Source organism: Plectropomus leopardus, chromosome 7 (genome assembly GCF_026936395.1).
Source record: "Plectropomus leopardus strain MGB_pleo_1.0 chromosome 7, ASM2693639v1, whole genome shotgun sequence".
Taxonomy (NCBI): Eukaryota; Metazoa; Chordata; class Actinopteri; order Perciformes; family Serranidae; genus Plectropomus; species Plectropomus leopardus.
In genome coordinates, this window is record NC_142182.1 from 25,520,698 (window position 1) to 25,542,461 (window position 21,764).

At 37.6% G+C, this 21,764-nt stretch overlaps 4 protein-coding genes across 6 annotated transcripts; all 4 read left to right on the top strand.

Moving 5' to 3' along the window:
* The first annotated feature begins 294 nt into the window (after nucleotides 1-294).
* ifitm5 (interferon induced transmembrane protein 5) lies at nucleotides 295-1,607 on the top strand. Its single transcript, XM_088079436.1, has 2 exons — nucleotides 295-575; nucleotides 1,069-1,607. Exons 1-2 carry the CDS (start codon nucleotides 363-365, stop codon nucleotides 1,252-1,254), a joined length of 399 nt encoding a protein of 132 aa, XP_087935562.1. The 5' UTR covers nucleotides 295-362; the 3' UTR covers nucleotides 1,255-1,607.
* Nucleotides 1,608-3,836: 2,229 nt separating this feature from the next.
* On the top strand, nucleotides 3,837-10,033 carry LOC148189192 (mannose-binding protein C-like). Of its 2 annotated transcripts, XM_088080306.1 has the most exons (5): nucleotides 3,837-3,875; nucleotides 5,784-5,895; nucleotides 8,337-8,423; nucleotides 9,017-9,082; nucleotides 9,405-10,033. In XM_088080306.1, the coding sequence occupies exons 2-5, from the start codon at nucleotides 5,784-5,786 to the stop codon at nucleotides 9,782-9,784; spliced, it is 645 nt and encodes a 214-aa protein (XP_087936432.1). In that variant the 5' UTR covers nucleotides 3,837-3,875; the 3' UTR covers nucleotides 9,785-10,033. The 2 variants fall into 2 exon arrangements, with proteins under 2 accessions (XP_087936432.1, XP_087936431.1); XM_088080305.1 differs by lacking the exons at nucleotides 3,837-3,875; nucleotides 5,784-5,895 and having other exon boundaries at nucleotides 8,068-8,423.
* Nucleotides 10,034-11,239: 1,206 nt separating this feature from the next.
* LOC148189193 (dispanin subfamily A member 2b-like) lies at nucleotides 11,240-12,530 on the top strand. The gene is made up of 2 exons (XM_088080314.1): nucleotides 11,240-11,535; nucleotides 12,041-12,530. Exons 1-2 carry the CDS (start codon nucleotides 11,323-11,325, stop codon nucleotides 12,224-12,226), a joined length of 399 nt encoding a protein of 132 aa, XP_087936440.1. The 5' UTR covers nucleotides 11,240-11,322; the 3' UTR covers nucleotides 12,227-12,530.
* Nucleotides 12,531-15,344: 2,814 nt separating this feature from the next.
* On the top strand, nucleotides 15,345-21,755 carry LOC148189194 (mannose-binding protein C-like). Of its 2 annotated transcripts, none has more exons than XM_088080310.1 (5): nucleotides 15,345-15,432; nucleotides 17,317-17,428; nucleotides 18,315-18,482; nucleotides 20,293-20,358; nucleotides 20,681-21,755. In XM_088080310.1, exons 2-5 carry the CDS (start codon nucleotides 17,317-17,319, stop codon nucleotides 21,058-21,060), a joined length of 726 nt encoding a protein of 241 aa, XP_087936436.1. In that variant the 5' UTR covers nucleotides 15,345-15,432; the 3' UTR covers nucleotides 21,061-21,755. The 2 variants fall into 2 exon arrangements, with proteins under 2 accessions (XP_087936436.1, XP_087936437.1); XM_088080311.1 differs by having other exon boundaries at nucleotides 17,317-17,427; nucleotides 18,368-18,482.
* The last annotated feature ends 9 nt before the right edge of the window (nucleotides 21,756-21,764 follow it).

Sequence of the window (21,764 nt, forward strand, 5' to 3'; positions counted from 1 at the left end):
TCTATTTAAAGATAAAATGCAGGTTCCCATCTGGCAGCTTTTTTTTCAGGTTATCTTTAGAAATATGACATCTGAAACATTTGAAGGATAGTGTAATGTCCAATGCATTATAATACTGAAATATATCTGCAAACTATTCAGGACAACTTAAAAAACAATTTTTACAAAAAAGGAAGCACAAAGTCATGTGCTTTCGTGGTCAAACAAGTGTGGTGAGCTTGCTTTTCACTAAGTGGTTTGCAGTGCAAAAATCAGACCAGTGCTAACCCACAAAAGCTTTAAAAGGAAAGGAGCAGTTAAAGTAACTCTTTCATTCTCGCACACTTCCTGCAGCACTGCACCTTCCAGCTGAGCTGACAGCGATGAATACTGCAGGATACCCAGCGGAGGTTTTTCCATTGCATGGGAGGAATGACGGGCTCCCTGGACAGCCTGGAGGACCTGCAGTGGCTCAGTACACCACTGTGAACGTCATCAATGAGCCCCCCAAGGACCACATCATCTGGTCCCTCTGCAACTTTCTCTACTCAAACTTCTTCTGCCTCGGACTGGCCGCCCTCATCTTCTCCATCAAGGTGAGTTTTTTTCATGGGGAATCTTCTGTCATTGTGTGTCCAAGAATACTGATTTTTTTCAGCACAGCAGTTCTTACAAAGGATAGCCAGGATTAGTGGAAAATAAAGTCACACCGACTTTGAAAACCTAGTTTTTGGCTGATTAAGAGACAGACCTCCCTTAGACCATGACAAGAATCGATTTTAGATATTATAAGGCGTAAAATTGCAGTTTAACTACTGAAACAATAAAGTACAAAGAAGTTATGAGAAAAAAGAAAACAAATGAGAATCAAAAATAGAACAATCTGAGAAAGAAAACTACAGAGAAAAAATGGGTCGAATGAATGGAAAAGGTAGACGCCAATCTCGATTGCAGAATAAAAATACAACAAACAAGAATCTAAAGCTTTCACAGGAGATTATGAGGTTTTGCCGATGCTCATCGGTGTCAGTTTAAGTTCGAGGTCGAGCATAAATCCCCTCTATAATCAATGTGCTTCGGTTCCTCCAGGCCAGAGACCGGAAGGTGGTTGGAGATCTGGAGGGTGCCCGACACTACGGCTCCACTGCCCGCTGCCTCAACATCTGGGCCACAGTGCTGGCTTCCATCACTGCCTTAATTCTCATCATTATAATCACCATCTTGACTGTAGCGACACAGTCGTACAGAAATTACGGATACGGATACGGTTACTGAGGCTAAATTTGAAATGGTGTTCGAGTTGCCTACTGCTATGGCTGGGTGATGTTTGTGGCCATCTGCTTATGGCACAATTTGTGACTTTGGCTATCTTGTTTTACTTATATATTTAAGCAATAAAGACACAGTTCTGTCGGGTGTGACTACTGACTTCAGTGGAACTTATCCATATTTCCTTTAAGATAATTTGTAATCAGCTTTGACATTTAAGCCACTTAATTCCATTCGGATTTTCTGTCTACAAGGTCTGTGTTCTGGAGACTGTCAGTTATCTGTCAATAAAGGTGGCTGTCTCATGTGTCATGCTTGTGAGATTTTTGAGGAAAATAAAAAAATTGTAGAGGCACAAACTCAATTGATTTTCCACATTTCCACAAATAATGGTGTTTTGACATTTTCACTGTGGTAAACTGTAACTGATGGTGATTTGAAGCTGCAAATGTCTCCACTCGAAGAGGAAATAGGGGACAGGGGGCCTAATTCAAGAAATAATATACAAACAGATTTTCTCTTAGTTTGCTCGTATCCATGATTTGCTCTTATTTCGTCAGTACCCAATTGATTTTGGGGATTCACAAATGTCTTCTTCCTTTTGCTTTTCTCTAAGGTAAAGCGAAAAGTTTTTGAGGGGTCCAGAGCACTAGTACCAAAATAACAGAAAAATAACATATCAGTCCACAGATTTGAGGATTATTATCAGTCCATTATATTTGAGGAACATTAGAAAAAAAGCATACATATAATTTCATGAAATTTAGATGAGGTTTTAGAGTAATTATATTGACTGTCTTATTAAATTTCAGGGCCAAAGGGAATTAGTGAATTGATCCCAATTACAGTAATTTCAGTTACTGTGTGTCCCTCTACTGGCCAGTGCTGGAATCTAACTAAGTACATTTACTAAACTACAGTACGTCAGTATAAATCTGAGGTTACTTTTACATTACTTGAATATCCTCACCTCATGCCACTTTCTACGTCTACTCGACTACACTTCAGAGGGAAATATTGTACTTTTTACTCCAATAACAACTTTACAAATTGCACACAAACCAAAAATATGAAAATATATAAAGTGCAGTTGAAACAATTAGTCGATTTATTAGAAACTAATTGGCAATTTTGTCTTTCATTGTGTATCATGGCTCCAGCTTGTCAAAAATACTGTATGTATGAGAATATGCTGCCTTTTCTTTTCATATTCTTGATTATTTTAAATTATTTAATTTATTTGGACCTTTTTGCATGTGTACTTTTTAATATTTAAATGCATTTACATGAAATCACATTTACTTAGTTCACATTCATTTCATTGTAGGCCCACACCACTTTCATTACTGCAGAAGTTATTTTTCTTACAGATGTTTTTAGTGTCAGTTCTCCATTTTGGCAATGTGCCAGAATCTTTGCACACAGCATGAAACCTTATATTGTGATTAGGGGGGTTATAGATGCCCCTAGGTGACTTATGATCAAGTGGCATACATCAGTGAACACAACTGGGTAAGAGCAAATTTGGGTGGAAGAGAGCATTTGGAGTTAACTCTGTAATATTTTCTCATACCTAAGACCTAAGGCTGAATCACATTCAGATAAGCAGTCAGAAAGGTAAGACAGTTCTAAATCATGCAGTGCTTTAAAAACAAGTAAATGAATTTCAAAATCACTTCTCAGTGCTACCAGAAGCCAGTGCAGCGACACTAAAACTGGAGTAATGTGATCTCTCATCCTGCTTTTTGTTAAAACTCTTGCTGCCACATTCTGTAGTAACTGCAGGCTATCAAAACTTTTTTTGGGGGCCTTAATAGAGGAATGGAGGGAATGCCTGACTAATTCAGTACTGGCATCTGCTTTGATCAGTTGGTATAGTTGGTAGATTCTGAAGTAACTGGTACTGTGAAGGCACTTTTTTGTCTGTTTATTGTAATTTTTGTCTCTTTTTTCTGTTGTAAATCTGTCTTTACTAAAGTTGTGCTTTCTGTTTGGAAAAGATGAGACAGTGAACAGTTATCTTGACTATGTGTGAAAACTGTTTTTTTCTGATGTCCTTACTAAAACATCAATTAATAAAAAGCAGTAACACATGTACATGGACAGCGTGATTCCACTTTAACTGATAAAAAAGAGACAGCTTGTTATCAATCACTAAAAAAAAATAATGACCATGTCAAAAAAAAAAATCAACACTGGGCATGAAAGTCCAGGGCTTTTCCAAGGTGTGTTCACAGGCTGCTTTATTCTTTGTAGATCTTTATAGTATATAAATATAGTATAAGTTTTAATAAACATCACAACACTCTATACTTAAGTGTTTCCGCTGGTAATGTTCTGCCACTACAGATAAGACAAAAAAGATCACCAAGGGGATAAAAAAACGTAGTTACTTAATGTATCTTCAGTTCTTTAAGTATGATAACTGCATGGAGAAGAAACGGATGTGAAACCACACTTGGAGATAGTGGAGAGTTATGAGAGTTATCACGGTTAATAATCTCTCTCAACATCCGTTGTTAACTGGACCAAATTTCTACATGCACATTTAACTACATTCTTGATCATTTTCTTCACTTTCTTCGTGAAGAAGTGGCTCATCCTGCAGATCCCTCCTCATCTCTACAGTGAGTTATATTTTGTTTATTACTACTACATTGATGACAATTCACAGCAAGAGAGTAACTTCTCTGTGCAAGTAAGAGGCCATAACCTGAGGTTTCAACAATGAATTAGGGATCAACCGATGTTGTTCTTTCAGGGCCAATAAAATACTGATTACGAGTAGTTAATGAGACTGACAACTGATATTTGGAACCGATATGCATTCACAATAAAAATTATCGGTCCCAATAATCGGCCAGTCTGATAATCTGTATGTAATCTGAATGCATAATAAATGAATGAATAAAATGTATTTGTAATTTGTAGCTATGTGCAGCTTAGACATGAACATGTCTCTACAGGCCAGCTGACAGCTAATTCAATTATATGCTGGACAATAAAATAATTTATGTTTCTCTGCATCATTTTCACATTCTTAACAGACCGGTTTGACCAAAAATAGGGTAGAGGACACGTAACGGGAAAACATTTTTAAGGTGAGGTGTTAAGATTCACATCCTTTAACCCAAGGTCCCTACAGCTCAAGGCAAGTTAGATTTTTTGTTAAGTAAGACTTTTTCTGATACTGATTGGAAATAAATTTACTACAAATTTGACAAAAAACTAATTTAAGGGAAAATAATCTGAAACAATTTTCCCCAAATATTAACTGTAACTTAAAAAAGTGACTTTTTTCATCAAGTTAAAAGACAATATACTTATTACACATTTAAAACAATAAACACTTTACATCATCATAAAAGATACCATTTTGTTTCCTTTGTAAGGACTTGTCCATTTGTCATTTGTTGATGTGATTTGGTAAATGTTCCTTTATCCTGATCTGTGTATTATTGGGAGAAGCATTTGGTGAATTATCAAATTAAATAATTATTACATCAGAAAAAACATTAGAAATATCCTACATCCCATGTCTTAGCATTAAAGACTTTTGAAAGACAGATTTTAGACATTTAATGCTAATTAAGATCTTATCTATAGATTAATGAACTGAATACCTTTAAAGACAGTTTAAGGATCCATGGGCACCGTGCTTTAACCACAGTCTGACCTTTACCTCCTCTTTGGTTTTTTACCCTAAATTCTAGAGCTCAATTGCTCTATTTTGCCATTTGTCAATCAAGAGTGTTTTGGTGTGAGTGGCTTCTCTCTAGCTTTTGAAATATATGTTTCTGGTGCTTTAGGCACCATAAGCACGGTGCCATCTAGTTCCATTTTATTTGAGAGACGGCAGACATTTCTGAAGCCAATATCTCCCACACTTAACAACTCAAAACAAAACAATCTAGACTGGTGAAAAGCACTACAAATAAGGAGAAAAGTATACATTTTTGATTTTGATGAGAGCTGTCCCTTTGAGGAAAGGCAGTAAAATAGGAGTTAAGGTGAGAGAAATATTAAAAGAAGACAGAGGGAAAGGAAGCAAAGTGAGCCCTTAAAATTGGATTGTAACTTAATACTGTCGCTATCGTTTCAAAAGCCCCCAGATGGAGTTGAATTATGCTGCTTTTACACTTATGACTGTGGTAATTATGTTTTTAGAGCCACAGTGATTATATAGAGCAATCACAGACCTGAGCAGTGCTACAAACACAGACACAGGCCGCTACAGAATGAGACACAGAAGCATTTGTACCACAGACGAAACTTGAAGTTGAGTTGTGGTGATGAAAACACACATACAATTCACCAGCTTCCTGATTACGTTATATGGACCGTCAACAGATTTACTGTCATTATCCAAGTTCATAGATGAACCTGTTGGAAAAGTATTAACCCAACTAACAGTAATGTTTGAATTTTTATCCAATCTACATACGTACCACAAAATCTCACCAACTCTCCAGATCTAATTTTGCTAACGATAAAAGATGATAGTGTCAATAATATTTATGTTCTTTGTTTTGAAGATGAGGATATTTCTCCTGTTCTGCGTCCTCTGCCTGATGACTTGTACTGGCTACGGTCAGTCTCCAGGTGACCATGATCCCAAAAAACTTCATAGGCTACCTGGTCTTCCAGGTGGGTAATATAAACCTCCACAATCCTGCACCACGAACACTCTTTCTGATCAGACTTCAGTCATCTTTTGTCTGAATTCTGGCACCGCCCTGTCGGACAGGCAGGTGATATCTCTGTCTAACCTCCCAAGAGCCTTTGAGGTGACTTTCCTCACACATTTTCTTAATTTTATGCACTGTGTCAGCTGTGATGGCTCACAAGGCCACCAAAGGTCAGACTGTCCCCTTTGTCCACAGGATATATAAAAATATACAGGAAGAACTGATATGAAAATTGATTAGGAAATGTCATTCAAAAATGATGATGATTGGCGCGATGTAATTTATTCATTTTATTACTCGTCTCATATTGTCACTCAATAAAAAAGACTGATGTTCAAATGTCTGAATATTGAAAACATGCTCACCGGAGGATAAACCTTTATAATTTACTGTAGGTAACCCTCAGACTTCTGAGAATAGTGAGGTAAAAATGTCTCTACTCGCACGCAATGCATCCTGGTACATGTAGGCACTGACAGCAAGGTTTTACGAGGAGGAGAACTCCACTTCCTCATTCAATATAGCACGCACTGAGGAAATTATTGCAGCAATTGACTACTATTAGCCATCAACACTGACTGGACATCAACATAAAAGCAAAGTCTCTGTTTTACATGAGCACCAAAAGGAAATGGGCAGTGCTTCAAGGTGCTTTCGCCCTCTGTCTGGACTCAGTCTTGAGTCAGTGTACCGCCACAAATATAAATACAGACACATGCACGCACACACGCGCACACACACACACACACACACACACACACACACACACACACACACACACAGCCCGAGGGATGTAGATTTTTAATTTTTATTGATACTGATACCATTATCTAGAATCTTTAACAAACCAAGTCCTTAATGATACCACTATCAGTTCTTATCTAATATTTTTTGGAAAGACAAGGCCAAATTTAAAAAAAAAGTAATGTTTTGATAATCATATTTACTAATCACTGCTTAAAAACTTACTAAAAAGTCATTTTAGTGAGCCGACCTTGAACACATCACAATGAAACCTCATGGAGCCTTGCTTATTTCTCTTACTCGTTCTTATCCTGCATTTCAACTCGGATTTCAACATGGATTACTATTTTTCAGTGACAGGACTTGCTACAAAGTTTGGGTGTGCTTGCAACTGTTGTTGTGAGAGAATGATGATGAAGATCATACTGTACTGCATTTAGATTTAATTTGATGTGCAATGTTGTAATACCTGTTGGCTGGCAATTCTATTGTAATAAAAAACTTTATAGGACAGTTGGTTTATGCAAACCAGTGACTGGATTTAAATGACGTGACTCAAGATGAAATGTTACGTCATGGGACCCTCGAGACTCAGTGGCGGTATTAATCAGCTCAAACATTATCGATTTTCGGGTTTTGAAAAAAAGTGGAACCAGGTCCTTAATAGGTTTCCATTCTCATCTCTGCTTTGCCCGCACCCCAATTCTGAAATGAATGCAATGACTCTGACACAGACTTAAGACGGACACAGGCTACAGGAGTTTCAAAACGGGTTTTTGAATCGGGTTACATCACACACAAAAATCTTTACAGATTTTCTCTCTCACCTCAAACCTGCACAAACTACAAGAATTTAAAATAATGGTCATTACACACAACAAGACATTATTAAGATTATTGTGCCAGATGGAGAATGAATGCGCCACCTCATGTGATCTCATGGGGAAGTCGATGCAAACAAAACTGAGACTGATGTGGTGCTACACATGGTAGCAATGCTTTGCAGTGAGAAAACCAAAAGCAGAAGGCTAAAATATTCTGGTTAGGGAGATGGGGTCAACATGGGTTGTCTATTCTTCAGCAAGAACTGGAGGTAAGATTTTAACAGTTTCAATATCTGTCGATAACAGTATGCTAGCTCACGTTAGCACCAGGGGCTATTTGAAAAATTATTTGGGCAGCCCAGATGAGTCTGTGAGCAATTTGAGAGGTTTAAGACTTTATCTGTAAACATTACAGATATTATCAAATAATCTGGGCCAAATATCAGCACTGATCAAGCTCCCTGAACAGATTTTTCCTGCAATTGTTGGAAGAATAATAAATCACCCAAGAACTAAATACTGGTCTCCTAGCCCCTCAACTCAAACCCCTCCTCTCCAAGCCAAAACAGTGACAGAAACTAGAAACTGAAAAAACAGTGAAATAAACTGTCAGCTAAAAAAGTCACTGAAACACTTCAGAGAGCTGAAATTGTCAAGATAATGTAAAATCATTTTTAATGCATGCATTTTCAATATAACTTAAGTGTCAATACTTTTTCCAGTTTAAGTAATTTAATGCCAATCTTTCCTTTTTTCAGTTTAAGTTTTTGTTTCATTGCCAAAATTAACTTTCACTGTTCTAGTGCTCTGCTTTCCCTGCTCTTCAACACAGGACAGCGTGGACCACCTATACCACGTGGAATTATTGGAATACCTGGACCACCTGGACCACCTGGACCTGCTGCATTTTGTGGAAGAGGTTTTATATTTTTCTTGATTTTAAAAGAGCATATATATATACACTGAAAATATTGTATAAAATTACTTTGATCACCTGAGTCACTTTGGGATCACTTGTTCATTGTATCCCAGGTCAGGAACAATGATAATACTACATTTTCTGAGGGTGTTTTTGTTTTGTAATTTTTTTTGAGGCCATGTCCAAGTGATAATATTTCAACTCTTAAACTCTGTACCCATCATTTGTAAATCTTGCAATACAATTCAGTTTGAAAGGGTATATTGCCAATTACACTCATTGGGATCAGCGTACTCATCAAGATAAGTACAACATGACCTTTGATAACCATTTCATCTATCTGGAAGTCTGAAAATGTGGCAACGTCATCAGCGTAATGTAAACTAAGGGCATTTCCGGGCATCTGAAAGATGTGGGTGATGAGCAAGCACAGAGGGTCTAATGAAAGATGCGACTGAGTTTTATTACGGGAAGTGATCGAATAATTTTGGAGTATGAACTGTACTATAGACTATAATTCAGGATATCACGGCTTTGGCCTGGGATTTAACTTACTGCCAGTTTGGTAACTGAAACTAATCTGTTTGATCCAGATATCTTTGGCTCCATTATCGAGGAGATTGAAGCCTTACAGAAGAGTCTTGCTAAGGTAGAGCTGAGTAAGTATCCTATTCAGCCATTACAAGAGTGTTGCAGAAAGTGAGTGCATGTGGACAGAGATTAGTTAGAGTTGTTTAAGAGACAACACTTTATTGTTTTAAAATGAGTTTTGTCCACACTGATGTTGTGCTTTTACTATTGCCTCAATATATCTGATATAAATTTACCAATATCTGATATGTTACTGTCAGAGGCAGAACACAAGTGTTTTGGCGAAGACTTCTCAACAAAGCTCGAGGGCCATCATGACAATACAGCTTTGAGTCTGAAGAGCAAATGCTTTATTTGTTCCTGATGGCGCGTTGTTTTCTTTATTATCAGCCATGAACTACGACTTTGTCCGAAGAGTTGGTCAGAAATACTTTGTGTCTAACAAGGAGAAGAGCTCATTCTCCAGGGCCGCTGGCTTCTGCTCCCAACAAGGTTTAGAGATGGCTTTGCCCCAGAACGACGAGGAAAACAAGATACTGACTCAAGAGTTTGCAGACAAATGCAAAAACGTCTGGATCAACGTCAACAATAAAGCGGAGGGGAATTTCAAGGCCGACATGAAAAACCAACCTCTGACCTTCACCAAATGGGAAGAAGGGCAGCCAGATAAATCCATCCAGGAAACAGGCTGCACCATGCTGTTAGAAAACGGTGTGTGGAGAGTGACACCTGAATGCTCCTTCAATGCTTGCATCATTTGTCAGATATAAAAAGGTCTTGCATGCCAGATGAGGAATCATTGCTCTTAGAAATGTAGTAGTTTGTAGTAGTTTGTAGTAGTTGCTACTTTAGAAACGCATTGCATCATTACCACGCTATTATTATTGTTGCACAGATATATTCTTATATGAAAAAGAGTTTAAGTGTACAATTAAAGTAACAATGTTATATGTGTAGAAACAACAGTAAATTCTGAAAGCAGACAGTATGTCACAATAAAATATACACAGCAGTGAAAATGTTTCATTTCATTCATTCAAGATTCACAACGAACATCTTTACATTGTGACTGGTTTGGCTGCCAAGCTTATTTATCTGCTGAAAATGTCAAACAAGGGTTGGTAAATGATGATCTAGATGTAAATTAGCCTAAAACAGAAGTGACAGAAAATGTACAACAATGTTAATAACTGACCCTGACAGAGTCGATATTTTGAAAGGTTTCTGTCATTGTCTCTATGTTTTTGTCACAACATATAAAATCCACACCATGCTTCACATATTCACCACAGATACTGAAAGTATCAGGAAATCATCTTTCAGGGTGTCCAGCTGGGCAAAGTGTTTTTTTTTGTTTTTTTTTCCAAATTTGCCACTTTCACATCATTCATCTGTAACCAGAAGTCGTACAAAGTTGTTTGTATTCAGCACATTCTTTTTGAGTCAAAATGTATTTTTCCCAACGTGGTCTGGTGTTTTTGATATAATGGCTTCAAATCTCTGTCAGTAAGGGCTGTTTTTCACAAAGGTAAAGCTATGAATATATTCTAAATCTAGCAGAAAATTAAACAGATATTGACTTTTTTAGGTGGCTTAAAACTAATCAATTACGGCAGAGTTTGCTCAGCTCCGTCTGATTGTATGTAGGAAGCGTGATGCGGTGGTTTTCTACCCCAAAGTTATTGTAGATAAACAGCTGTGATTGTGATGCGGTCTATAGCATAGACTGTATAAATATTATGTGTCGGTGCTGTTACTACTTCTTACGCTGGCTTAAAGGCGAGACAACTCTGTCTCCCCATTTTGATACTGTACCTTCGACACAGGACAGCAAGACGGAATAACTGCAAAATTGCCACTTTGAAGAAGCAGAGTCAAAGGGACTTCTGACTCTGTATGTAATTATGTTGCTAAATTAATTGCCCAAAGGTTGTGGCTAGGTATTGTTGCTTACACTAGTTGACACAATGAAATACAATCTGCTGTGATCAATTTATTCTGAATTTTATATTTTAGAAAACAGAACAGGGGCACTACTCTGTAAATACAAATATCTTTTAAATACTAAATAACTAAATAGCTGAAAATCAGATTCCATAATTTTCCATTCTGAACCCTGTCTCACACTACACCATCACCTCAAGAAAACAAATGAGAGCTTATTTTTGCATTTCTTTTTAAACCAGATCAGAAGTGACTTGAGCCCCCCCCAAAAGCCCTAAGAGAAAATCAACACTTACAGTGACAGTTGAGGTCTCGCACACCTTCCTGCAGCGCTGCACTCCAAACCACAGCTGAGCTGACAGCGATGAATACTGCAGGATACCCAGCAAAGGTTTTTCCATTGCATGGGAGGAGTGACGGGCTCCCTGGACAGCCTGGAGGACCTGCAGTGGCTCAGTCCACCACTGTGAACGTCATCACTGAGCCCCCCAAGGACCACATCATCTGGTTCCTCTGCAACTTTCTCTACTCAAACCTCTTCTGCCTCGGACTGGCCGCCCTCATCTTCTCCATCAAGGTGTTTTTCTGTCATGGGGAATTTTCTGTCATTGCGTGTCCAAGAATACTGAAAAAAAAACAAAAAACAAAACACATTTTAGCACAGCAGTTCTTACAAAGGATAGCCAGGATTAGTGGAAAATAAAGTCGGTTTAACCAAGTTGTTGGCTGCTTAAGACACAGACCTCCCTTAGACCATGACAAGAATCGATTTTAGATATTATAAAGCGTAAAAATTGCAGTTTAACTACTGAAACAATAAAGTACAAAGAAGTTATGAGAAAAAAGAAAACAAATGAGAATCAAAAATAGAACAATCTGAGAAAGAAAACTACAGAGAAAAAATGGGTCGAATGAATGGAAAAGGTAGACGCCAATCTCGATTGCAGCATAAAAATACAACAAACAAGAATCTAAAGCTTTCACAGGAGATTATGAGGTTTTGCCGATGCTCATCGGTGTCAGTTTAAGTTCGAGGTCGAGCATAAATCCCCTTTATAATCAGTGTGCTTCGGTTCCTCCAGGCCAGAGACCGGAAGGTGGTTGGAGATCTGGAGGGTGCCCGACACTACAGCTCCACTGCCCGCTGCCTCAACATCTGGGCCACAGTGCTGGCTTCCATCACTGCCTTAATTGTCATCATTATAATCACCATCTTGACTGTAGCGACACAGTCGTACAGAAATTACGGATACGGATACGGTTACTGAGGCTAAATTTGAAATGGTGTTCGAGTTGCCTACTGCTATGGCTGGGTGATGTTTGTGGCCATCTGCTTATGGCACAATTTGTGACTTTGGCTATCTTGTTTTACTTATATATTTAAGCAACAAAGACACAGTTTTGTCGGGTGTGACTAGTGACTTCAGTGGAACTTATCCATATTTCCTTTAAGATAATTTGTAATCAGCTTTGACATTTAAGCCACTTAATTCCATTCGGATTTTCTGTCTACAAGGTCTGTGTTCTGGAGACTGTCAGTTATCTGTCAATAAAGGTGGCTGTCTCATGTTTCATGTTTGTGAAATTTTTGAGGAAAATGAAAAATTGTAGAGGCACAAACTCAATTGATTTTCCACATTTCCACAAATAATGGTGTTTTGACATTTTCACTGTGGTAAACTGTAACTGATGGTGATTTGAAGCTGCAAATGTCTCCACCCGAAGAGGAAATAGGGGACAGGGGGCCTAATTCAAGAAATAATATACAAACAGATTTTCTCTTAGTTTTGCTCGTATCCATGATTTGCTCTTATTTCGTCAGTACCCAATTGATTTTGGGGATTCACAAATGTTTTCTTCCTTTTGCTTTTCTCTAAGGTAAAGCAAAAAGTTTTTGAGGGGTCCAGAGCACTAGTACCAAAATAACAGAAAAATAACATATCAGTCCACAGATTTGAGGATTATAATCAGTCCATTATATTTGAGGAACATTAGAAAAAAAGCAAACATATAATTTCATGAAATTTAGATGAGGTTTTAGAGTAATTATATTGACTGTCTTATTAAATTTCAGGGCCAAAGGGAATTAGTGAATTGATCCCAATTACAGTAATTTCAGTTACTGTGTGTCCCTCTACTGGCCAGTGCTGGAATCTAACTAAGTACATTTACTAAACTACAGTACGTCAGTATAAATCTGAGGTTACTTTTACATTACTTGAGTATCCTCACCTCATGCCACTTTCTACGTCTACTCGACTACACTTCAGAGGGAAATATTGTACTTTTTACTCCAATAACAACTTTACAAATTGCACACAAACCAAAAACATGAAAAAATACAAGTGCAGTTGAAACAATTAGTCGATTTATTAGAAACTAATTGGCGATTTTGTCTTTCATTGTGTATCATGGCTCCAGCTTGTCAAAAATACTGTATGTATGAGAATATGCCGCTTTTTCTTTTCATATTCTTGATTATTTTAAATTATTTAATTTATTTGGACCTTTTTGCATGTGTACTTTTTAATATTTAAATGCATTTACATGAAATCACATTTACTTAGTTCACATTCATTTCATTGTAGGCCCAAACCACTTTCATTACTGCAGAAGTTATTTTTCTTACAGATGTTTTTAGTGTCAGTTCTCCATTTTGGCAATGTGCCAGAATCTTTGCACACAGCATGAAACCTTATATTGTGATTAGGGGGGTTATAGATGCCCCTAGGTGACTTATGATCAAGTGGCATACATCAGTGAACACAACTGGGTAAGAGCAAATTTGGGTGGAAGAGAGCATTTGGAGTTAATTCTGTAATATTTTCTCATACCTAAGAATTAAGAGAATGTATATATATATATATATATATATATATATATATATATATATATACACATTCTCTTAACACACACACACACACACACACACACACACACACATATACATAGATACATATATATACATATGTATATATGTATGTGTGTGTGTGTGTGTGTGCGTATGTATGTAGTATACACACACACACACACACACACACACACACACATATATATAAATATATATATATATATATATATACATTTTTCTACCATAGTCTCAATGAATATATATACCATACTTTCTGTAACTCACTTTTGGTACATTAAGCAGGCAAACACCAGAAGTCCTGAGAGATCAGGCTGAATCACATTCAGATAAGCAGTCAGAAAGGTAAGACAGTGCTAAATCATGCAGTGCTTTAAAAACAAGTAAAAGAATTTCAAAATCACTTCTCAGTGCTACCAGAAGCCAGTGCAGCGACACTAAAACTGGAGTAATGTGATCTCTCATCCTGCTTTTGTTAAAACTCTTGCTGCCACATTCTGTAGTAACTGCAGGCTATCAAAACTTTTTTTGGGGGCCTTTAATAGAGGAATGGAGGGAATGCCTGACTAATTCAGTACTGGCATCTGCTTTGATCAGTTGGTATAGTTGGTAGATTCTGAAGTAACTGGTACTGTGAAGGCACTTTTTTGTCTGTTTATTGTATTTTTTGTCTCTTGTTTCTGTTGTAAATCTGTCTTTACTAAAGTTGTGCTTTCTGTTTGGAAAAGATGAGACAGTGAACAGTTATCTTGACTATGTGTGAAAACTGTTTTTTTCTGATGTCCTTACTAAAACATCAATTAAAAAAAAACAGTAACACATGTACATGGACAGCGTGATTCCACTTTAACTGATAAAAAAGAGACAGCTTGTTATCAATCACTTAAAAAAAATAATGACCATGTCCAAAAAAAAAATCAACACCGGGCATGAAAGTCCAGGGCTTTTCCAAGGTGTGTTCACAGGCTGTTTTATTCTTTGTAGATCTTTATAATAATTTACTGAAGGAAAAAAAAGGCATGTCTTAGAGCACAATCCAAATCTTTGTCAGACTTGCCATTTAATGAGGAGGTTATTAGACTGTAACTGGCTTTTGAAACGGTAACAAGCACACAGCAGAAGGGGTGGGGTGGGGGGGTGTCAACCTAAACATCAGGCCAATGGCAAGTAAAGATTTAAGCCACAATTTACATCTAGTGAGTCGACTACCTATGCGTCACACCAAAGCTGTGTTTCAAATGTGAGGCAGCAGATATTGCTTAAGTTTTAATAAACATCACAACACTCTATACTTAAGTGTTTCCGCTGGTAATGTTCTGCCACTACAGATAAGACAAAAAAGATCACCAAGGGGATAAAAAAAGTAGTTACTTAATGTATCTTCAGTTCTTTAAGTATGATAACTGCATGGAGAAGAAACGGATGTGAAACCACACTTGGAGATAGTGGAGAGTTATGAGAGTTATCACGGTTAATAATCTCTCTCAACATCCGTTGTTAACTGGACCAAATTTCTACATGCACATTTAACTACATTCTTGATCATTTTCTTCACTTTCTTCGTGAAGAAGTGGCTCATCCTGCAGATCCCTCCTCATCTCTACAGTGAGTTATATTTTGTTTATTACTACTACATTGATGACAATTCACAGCAAGAGAGTAACTTCTCTGTGCAAGTAAGAGGCCATAACCTGAGGTTTCAACAATGAATTAGGGATCAACCGATGTTGTTCTTTCAGGGCCAATAAAATACTGATTACGAGTAGTTAATGAGACTGACAACTGATATTTGGAACCGATATGCATTCACAATAAAAATTATCGGTCCCAATAATCGGCCAGTCTGATAATCTGTATGTAATCTGAATGCATAATAAATGAATGAATAAAATGTATTTGTAATTTGTAGCTATGTGCAGCTTAGACATGAACATGTCTCTACAGGCCAACTGACAGCTAATTCAATTATATGCTGGACAATAAAATAATTTATGTTTCTCTGCATCATTTTCACATTCTTAACAGACCGGTTTGACCAAAAATAGGGTAGAGGACACGTAACGGGAAAACATTTTTAGGATGAGATGTTAAGATTCACATCCTTTAACCCAAGGTCCCTACAGCTCAAGGCAAGTTAGATTTTTTTTGAAGTAAGACTTTTTCTGATACTGATTGGAAATAAATTGACTACAAATTTTACAAAAAACAAATTTAAGGGAAAATAATCTGAAACAATTTTCCCCAAATATTAACTGTAACTTAAAAAAGTGACTTTTTTCATCAAGTTAAAAGACAATCTACTTATTACAAATTTAAAACAATAAACACTTTACATCATCATAAAAGATACCATTTCGTTTCCTTTGTAAGGACTTGTCCATTTGTCATTTGTTGATGGGATTTGGTAAATGTTCCTTTATCCTGATCTGTGTATTATTGGGAGAAGCATTTGGTGAATTATCAAATTAAATAATTATTACATCAGAAAAAAAACATTAGAAATATCCTACATCCCATGTCTTAGCATTAAAGACTTTTGAAAGACAGATTTTAGACATTTAATGCTAATTAAGATCTTATCTATAGATTAATGAACTGAATACCTTTAAAGACAGTTTAAGGATCCATGGGCACCGTGCTTTAACCACAGTCTGACCTTTACCTCCTCTTTGGTTTTTTACCCTAAATTCTAGAGCTCAATTGCTCTATTTTGCCATTTGTCAATCAAGAGTGTTTTGGTGTGAGTGGCTTCTCTCTAACTTTTGAAATATATGTTTCTGGTGTTTTAGGCACCATAAGCACGGTGCCATCTAGTTCCATTATATTTGAGAGACGGCAGACATTTCTGAAGCCAATATCTCTAACATTTAACAACTCAAAACAAAACAATCTAGATTGATAAATAGCACTACAAATAAGAAGAAAAGTACACATTTTTGATTTTTACGAGAGCTTGTCCCTTTAAGGTGAGAGAAATATTAAAAGAAGACAGAGGGAAAGGAAGCAAAGTGAGCCCTTAAAATTGGATTGTAACTTAATACTGTCGCTATCGTTTCAAAAGCCCCCAGATGGAGTTGAATTATGCTGCTTTTACACTTATGACTGTGGTAATTATGTTTTTAGAGCCACAGTGATTATATAGAGCAATCACAGACCTGAGCAGTGCTACAAACACAGACACAGGCCGCTACAGAATGAGACACAGAAGCATTTGTACCACAGACGAAACTTGAAGTTGAGTTGTGGTGATGGCTACACATACAATTCACCAGCTTCCTGATTACGTTATATGGACCGTCAACAGATTTACTGTCATTATCCAAGTTCATAGATGAACCTGTTGGAAAAGTATTAACCCAACTAACAGTAATGTTTGAATTTTTATCCAATCTACATACGTACCACAAAATCTCACCAACTCTCCAGATCTAATTTTGCTAACGATAAAAAACGATAGTGTCAATAATATTAATGTTCTTCGTTTTGAAGATGAGGATATTTCTCCTGTTCTGCGTCCTCTGCCTGATGACTTGTACTGGCTACGGTCAGTCTCCAGGTGACCATGATCCCATAGAACTTCCTAGGTCATCTGGTCCTCCAGGTGGGTAATATAAACCTCCACAATCCTGCACCACGAACACTCTTTCTGATCAGACTTCAGTCATCTTTTGTCTGAATTCTGGCACCGCCCTGTCGGACAGGCAGGTGATATCTCTGTCTAACCTCCCAAGAGCCTTTGAGGCGACTTTCGGAGTTTAAGAAACAAATAAGAATACCAGTTAAATACAATTTAAAAAGATTTAAGAGAAAGAAAGAAAGAGAGGAAATTGGACAATGGTTGTGGTCAGATGGAGTACGCTAGTCTAAACAGGTGAGTTTTAAGTTTGGATTGAAAATGTGGGAGTGAGTCAGTATTAAGGAGGTCAGCTGGGAGAGAGTTCCAGAGCTGAGGAGCAGAGCGGCTGAATGCTCTGCTCCCCATGGTAACAAGGCGAGCAGGGGGGACAGTGAGATGGATGGAGGAGGAGGATCTGAGGGTGTGGACGGGTGTGGCAATATGGAGGAGGTCAGAGAGCTGGAGGGGCAAGGTTGTGTATGGCGTTAAAGGTGAGGAGAAGTATTTTGTAGTTGATACGGTGTGTGATGGGGAGCCAGTGGAGCTGTTGCAGAATGGGTGTGATGTGGTGGATGGAGGGATTGCGTGTGATGATACGGGCAGCTGAATTTTGAACTAGTTGTAATGTAGGCACTGACAGCATGGTTCTACGAGGAGGAGAACTCCACTTCCTCATTCAATATAGCACGCACTGAGGAAATTATTGCAGCGACTGACTACATTAGCCACCAACGCTGACTGGACATCAACATAAAAGCAAAGTCTCTGTTTTACATGAGCACCAAAAGGAAATGGGCAGTGCTTCCAGGTGCTTTCGCCAAAATTAACTTTCACTGTTCTAGTGCTCTGCTTTCCCTGCTCTTCAACACAGGACCACCTGGACCACCTGGACAACCTGGACCAGCTGGACCAGCTGGACCAGCTGGACCACCTGGACCACCTGGACCACCTGGACAACCTGGACCAGCTGGACCAGCTGGACCAGCTGGACCAGCTGGACCTCATGGACCTCATGGACCTGCTGCATTTTGTGAAAGAGGTTTTATATTTTTCTTGATTTTAAGAGGCCATATATATATATATACACTGAAAATATTGTATAAAATTACTTTGATCACCTGAGTCACTTTGGGGTCACTTGTTCATTGTATCCCAGGTCAGTAACAATGATAATACTACATTTTCTGAGGGTGTTTTTGTTTTGTAATTTTTTTTGAGACTCTTTTAAACTCTGTACCCATCATTTGTAAATCTTGCAATACAATTCAGTTTGAAAGGGTATATTGCCAATTACACTCATTGGGATCAGCGTACTCATCAAGATAAGTACAACATGACCTTTGATAACCATTTTATCTATCTGGAAGTCAGAAAACAAATGAAATGTTTACCAGAAAACCTGTTTCAAACTGAGAGCATTTCCAGGCATTTGAAAGATGTGGATGATTAGCAGCAACAGAGGGTCTAATGAAAGATGCAATTGAATTTTAGTATGGGAAGTGATTGAGTAATTATGGAGTTCGAATTGTACTACTGACTAAAATTCAGGACATCACTGCCTCCGCTATGTTTACTCGGTCTAAAGTGCAGTATTGAAGGACCCCTTCAAAACAGCAATACTTGGGTTTTAACTAGGGGTGGGCGATACATAGAATATACTCAAGGTATCGTGGCTTTTTCTGTGTGCAATACCTTTAATGATGATATTGTGAACACTGGTCATAATTGTCCATCGTTTTTAAAAGCCATCAGCGTTTTAGTTCGCTTACTCTCACCTATGGCTCCTTCCCTCTCTCAGACACACATACACACACAAAGCAGGTGTTTTGTAGAGCTCCAGACCAAGACTAGTATTTTATTGAATTTTGCGACCGTGGAGCACCGCTGTGGTTTGCAAATACTATTACTATATGGAGAGGTGAGCTGTTACTTTGTTTCCAGCTTACACTGAATAAATCATCATGTTTACTGGCCCTGCAGTAACTCTCTAACTTCATGAGTGGTAATGGTGGTAGTGTGAACAGGTGAAGCTTCGTGTTTGTATTTGCATTGTTCTGATTGCAACTATTTAGTCACAGTTTGTGACCACGGAGCACCAGTGCGACTTGCAAATATTGGTAGTGAACTGGAGAGCTGTTTGTATGTTGCCTCCTCACAGTGAATGAATCCTCACGGTTAAAGGCGCCACATTATCTGTAAAACCGTCAGCTTCAAGCCCGCAGCAAAAACATTAACATTTACAGCTTGAGACAAGCCAGGACCTTCAAAATAAAAGCACAATGGCCTCAAACTTTGATTTATTTAATTATAACAATACTTTATTTAACTTCCTTAGAACAGTATTTTATTAAATGTAATTATAACAGTAGTGTATTTTAGCTTTCTTATTTGACAGTAGCTATTTTATTTAACTTCAATGTATCTGCAGTTCATTCCATTTTCTACTTTAGAGGTCAACATTAGTTTAAAGAACATTTACAAATATTACAATATACATTGTGTATAGCGATATAGCCTTTGTGATGATATTTTAAAGCCATATCCCCGAGCCCTCATTTTAGGTTATGCTCACTTTAAATGCTGAATCATCTGGCAGTAAAGCCCAATCATTCAGGCTGCATTTAGTCTGACACTTCTGTCAAGTTGCACAATTGTCCAAAAGAATGAAAATCAAGCAAATTCTGGTTTTCTCATCATTCAGTAGGTTTGGAGGAGGAAAGGAATAAGATAACTTATGCAGGAAGTGAAGATAAGCTTTTCATTTTTTAGACGGTGCAAATCTGACACAATGTGGACTGGGATTCAACTGACTGCCAGTTTGGTAACTGAAACTAATCTGTTTGATCCAGATATCTTTGGCTCCATTATCGAGGAGATCGAAGCCTTACAGAAGAGTCATGCTAAGGTAGAGCTGAGTAAGTATCCTATTCAGCCATTACAAGAGTGTTGCAGAAAGTGAGTGCATGTGGACAGAGATTAGTTAGAGTTGTTTAAGAGACAACACTTTATTGTTTTAAAATGAGTTTTGTCCACACTGATGTTGTGCTTTTACTATTGCCTCAATAAATCTGATATAAATTTACCAATATCTGATATGTTACTGTCAGAGGCAGAACACAAGTGTTTTGGCAAAGACTTCTCAACAAAGCTCGAGGGCCATCATGACAATACAGCTTTGAGTCTGAAGAGCAAATGCTTTATTTGTTCCTGATGGCGCGTTGTTTTCTTTATTATCAGCCATGAACTACGACTTTGTCCGAAGAGTTGGTCAGAAATACTTTGTGTCTAACAAGGAGAAGAGCTCATTCTCCAGGGCCGCTGGCTTCTGCTCCCAACAAGGTTTAGAGATGGCTTTGCCCCAGAACGACGAGGAAAACAAGATACTGACTCAAGAGTTTGCAGACAAATGCAAAAACGTCTGGATCAACGTCAACAATAAAGCGGAGGGGAATTTCAAGGCCGACATGAAAAACCAACCTCTGACCTTCACCAAATGGGAAGAAGGGCAGCCAGATAAATCCATCCAGGAAACAGGCTGCACCATGCTGTTAGAAAACGGTGTGTGGAGAGTGACACCTGAATGCTCCTTCAATGCTTGCATCATTTGTCAGATATAAAAAGGTCTTGCATGCCAGATGAGGAATCATTGCTCTTAGAAATGTAGTAGTTTGTAGTAGTTTGTAGTAGTTACTACTTTAGAAACGCATTGCATCATTACCACGCTATTATTATTGTTGCACAGATATATTCTTATATGAAAAAGAGTTTAAGTGCACAATTAAAGTAACAATGTTAATTGTGTAGAAACAACAGTAAATTCTGAAAGCAGACAGTATGTCACAATAAAATATACACAGCAGTGAAAATGTTTCATTTCATTCATTCAAGACTCACTACAAACATCTTTACATTGTGACTGGTTTGGCTGCCAAGCTTATTTATCTGCTGAAAATGTCAAACAAGGGTTGGTAAATGATGATCTAGATGTAAATTAGCCTAAAACAGAAGCGACAGAAAATGTACAACAATGTTAATAACTGACCCTGACAGAGTCGATATTTTGAAAGGTTTCTGTCATTGTCTCTATGTTTTTGTCACAACATATAAAATCCACACCATGCTCCACATATTTACCACAGATACTGAGTATAAGTATTAGGAAATTATCTTTCAAGGTGCCCAGCTGGGCAAAGTGTTTTTTTTTTGTTTTCAAATTTGCCACTTTAACATCATTCATCTGTAACCAGAAGTCGTACAAAGTTGTTTGTATTCAGCACATTCTTTTTCACAGTAAACCAAAAATGCTGCATCAGTCACTTTT

Coding starts and splice junctions, on each gene's coding strand:
- LOC148189192 (XM_088080305.1), top strand. CDS start 8,186: ATGCATTTTCAATATAACTTAAGTGTCAATACTTTTTCCAGTTTAAGT. Junction 8,424..9,016: donor TGCTGCATTTTGTGGAAGAG/GTTTTATATTTT, acceptor TGTTTGATCCAG/ATATCTTTGGCTCCATTATC. Junction 9,083..9,404: donor TCTTGCTAAGGTAGAGCTGA/GTAAGTATCCTA, acceptor CTTTATTATCAG/CCATGAACTACGACTTTGTC.
- ifitm5 (XM_088079436.1), top strand. CDS start 363: ATGAATACTGCAGGATACCCAGCGGAGGTTTTTCCATTGCATGGGAGG. Junction 576..1,068: donor CCCTCATCTTCTCCATCAAG/GTGAGTTTTTTT, acceptor CGGTTCCTCCAG/GCCAGAGACCGGAAGGTGGT.
- LOC148189193 (XM_088080314.1), top strand. CDS start 11,323: ATGAATACTGCAGGATACCCAGCAAAGGTTTTTCCATTGCATGGGAGG. Junction 11,536..12,040: donor CCCTCATCTTCTCCATCAAG/GTGTTTTTCTGT, acceptor CGGTTCCTCCAG/GCCAGAGACCGGAAGGTGGT.
- LOC148189194 (XM_088080310.1), top strand. CDS start 17,317: ATGAGGATATTTCTCCTGTTCTGCGTCCTCTGCCTGATGACTTGTACT. Junction 17,429..18,314: donor TAGGTCATCTGGTCCTCCAG/GTGGGTAATATA, acceptor TCTTCAACACAG/GACCACCTGGACCACCTGGA. Junction 20,359..20,680: donor TCATGCTAAGGTAGAGCTGA/GTAAGTATCCTA, acceptor CTTTATTATCAG/CCATGAACTACGACTTTGTC.